Source organism: Cryptomeria japonica, chromosome 7 (genome assembly GCF_030272615.1).
Source record: "Cryptomeria japonica chromosome 7, Sugi_1.0, whole genome shotgun sequence".
Classification (NCBI taxonomy): domain Eukaryota; kingdom Viridiplantae; phylum Streptophyta; class Pinopsida; order Cupressales; family Cupressaceae; genus Cryptomeria; species Cryptomeria japonica.
This window is the reverse complement of record NC_081411.1, coordinates 369,851,784-369,853,630: the sequence shown is the minus strand read 5'-3', so window position 1 is coordinate 369,853,630 and position 1,847 is coordinate 369,851,784. Positions and strand designations below refer to the sequence as shown.

Genomic DNA, 1,847 nt, shown 5'->3' with positions numbered 1-1,847 from the left:
AAAAATGAAATATAATAATAGCTCACATATATTACATATAAATATAATACAATTATACAAATATAAAAAACAAAGAAAAAGAAGAAGGTAAGGAGAAAGGAGAAGCAACTGAAAGTAGAATTGAAAGGTACTAATTTATATTGTATATTCATGTTGTGGTCTTCTATGTGAATTTTAGAAAAATAATAGAGAATATTGATTAGGTTTGAAAAATTATGTAAATTCAAAATTTTATAGTAGATCATGCATCAACATTTTGCTCATCATGTATTAGGATGAATACATTGAATTTGTAGGCTTGAAATCTCAAATATTTCTTTCCTCACAAATAAAAATGTATTAGATTATGAAGTTTTAGATCATAAATAGTTTCTATATTGGTAGCACAAACAATTGTATAAAAGAGAAGGATTAAGGAAACTAGTCAATAAAATAAATGTCACAAACTATTGAGATTTTATATCAAAGGGTTTACCAATCTTAACAAGGTTTAAGCTTTTTGATTGTAAAGGGTTTGGGGTCCTTTCAAAACTTCTTTACCCTAATCAAAATAAGGTTTAAGCTTGTTTAAGAAATAAAGAAATTATCACATATTATAAAAAAAATCAAAACCAACCCCAAAAAATAGAATAAATCAACGTCTTCTAATTATTTCTGGTGTTTGTTTTTAAGGTTCTGTTCTAGCTACCTATATTAGTAATATCAAAATAGAAAATCAAGTAAACAGAATGAAATCTAAGGAAAAATAATTATATATTATTTGTTCATAATTCCATTCTTTTGCTTCCTATTTTGCCCTCTGTTTATCTCCTGTTGAATAGCTCCAATCTATCTATGGAGGATAAAAGTGCAACAAGTACCGTAACATTGAGGCTGCCGGGAGAAGGCGAAGTGTTTGAGGATTTCCAAGTGGAGAAAACGGTTGCAATGGAATCAGAGGTCATAAAGAAATTTATGCAAGACACTGGAGAGCAGGTTCTAATATTTACTATTTCCTGGATACCATGCAAGACGCTGGAGAGCAGATTCCCATACATCAAAAGGGGTAAAATTTTGGAGAAGGTATTAGAGTATTGTGAATACCATGCAAATGCAAAATCGAATAGTATATCAGAAGAGAATGTGAAGATATGGGATATGGACTTCGCCAAAAATGTTGTGGCTGCTGACGAAAACCAAGCAATTACTTATCATATTATAAGGGCTGCGGATTTTCTGGATATCAAGGGGCTATTCGATTTATTGTGTAAGGCTGTTGGAAATGTTCTTAAAGACAAATGTATCGAAGAGATGCGCCGTATTTTCGGGAAAGAGAATGATTTTAGCAAGGAGGAAGAGATAGCAGTCAGGGAAGAGATCAGCTGGGCATTAGACTAAATGGAATCTCTGTTCCTCTATTCACTCGCACAGCTACTATTTACTTTTGTTATGGAATGTTTTTGTTTGAAAATTGGTTAAACTGATGTGAGCTAGCTAGTCCGAATTTGGTTTGCAACATTTTATGTTTTAAATGAATAAAATAATAAGATTACTATGGATGCTTTGAAACATGTATTAAAAAATGTGAGAATGACAAATTTGACAGATTTATTTTAGAGGTATTTTGTTATGTTATATTATTTTATTTACATGATTTCATAATTACATGATTTAGGGACAATTATTAGTAGCAGCTGTCTTTTGGCCGAAACTAATGTTTCCATGTTGTTATTTTGTGATTAATCTTAGTTTCTATAACAGTGCAAACATTTTAATAGGTGTTGCTATTAAAATGATTCGCGTGCCTGGTAAGCTATGTTGCTCCTGCTGGCTTAGATGTTGGTTGAACACTAACAAAACCAAATATG

The 1,847-nt window shown here is 31.0% G+C and overlaps 1 protein-coding gene across 1 annotated transcript; it reads left to right on the top strand.

Annotated features, from left to right (window-relative positions):
* The first annotated feature begins 834 nt into the window (after positions 1-834).
* Positions 835-1,377, top strand: LOC131035438 (SKP1-like protein 11). Its single transcript, XM_057967135.2, has one exon. It carries the CDS (start codon positions 835-837, stop codon positions 1,375-1,377), a length of 543 nt encoding a protein of 180 aa, XP_057823118.2.
* Positions 1,378-1,847: the final 470 nt, after the last annotated feature.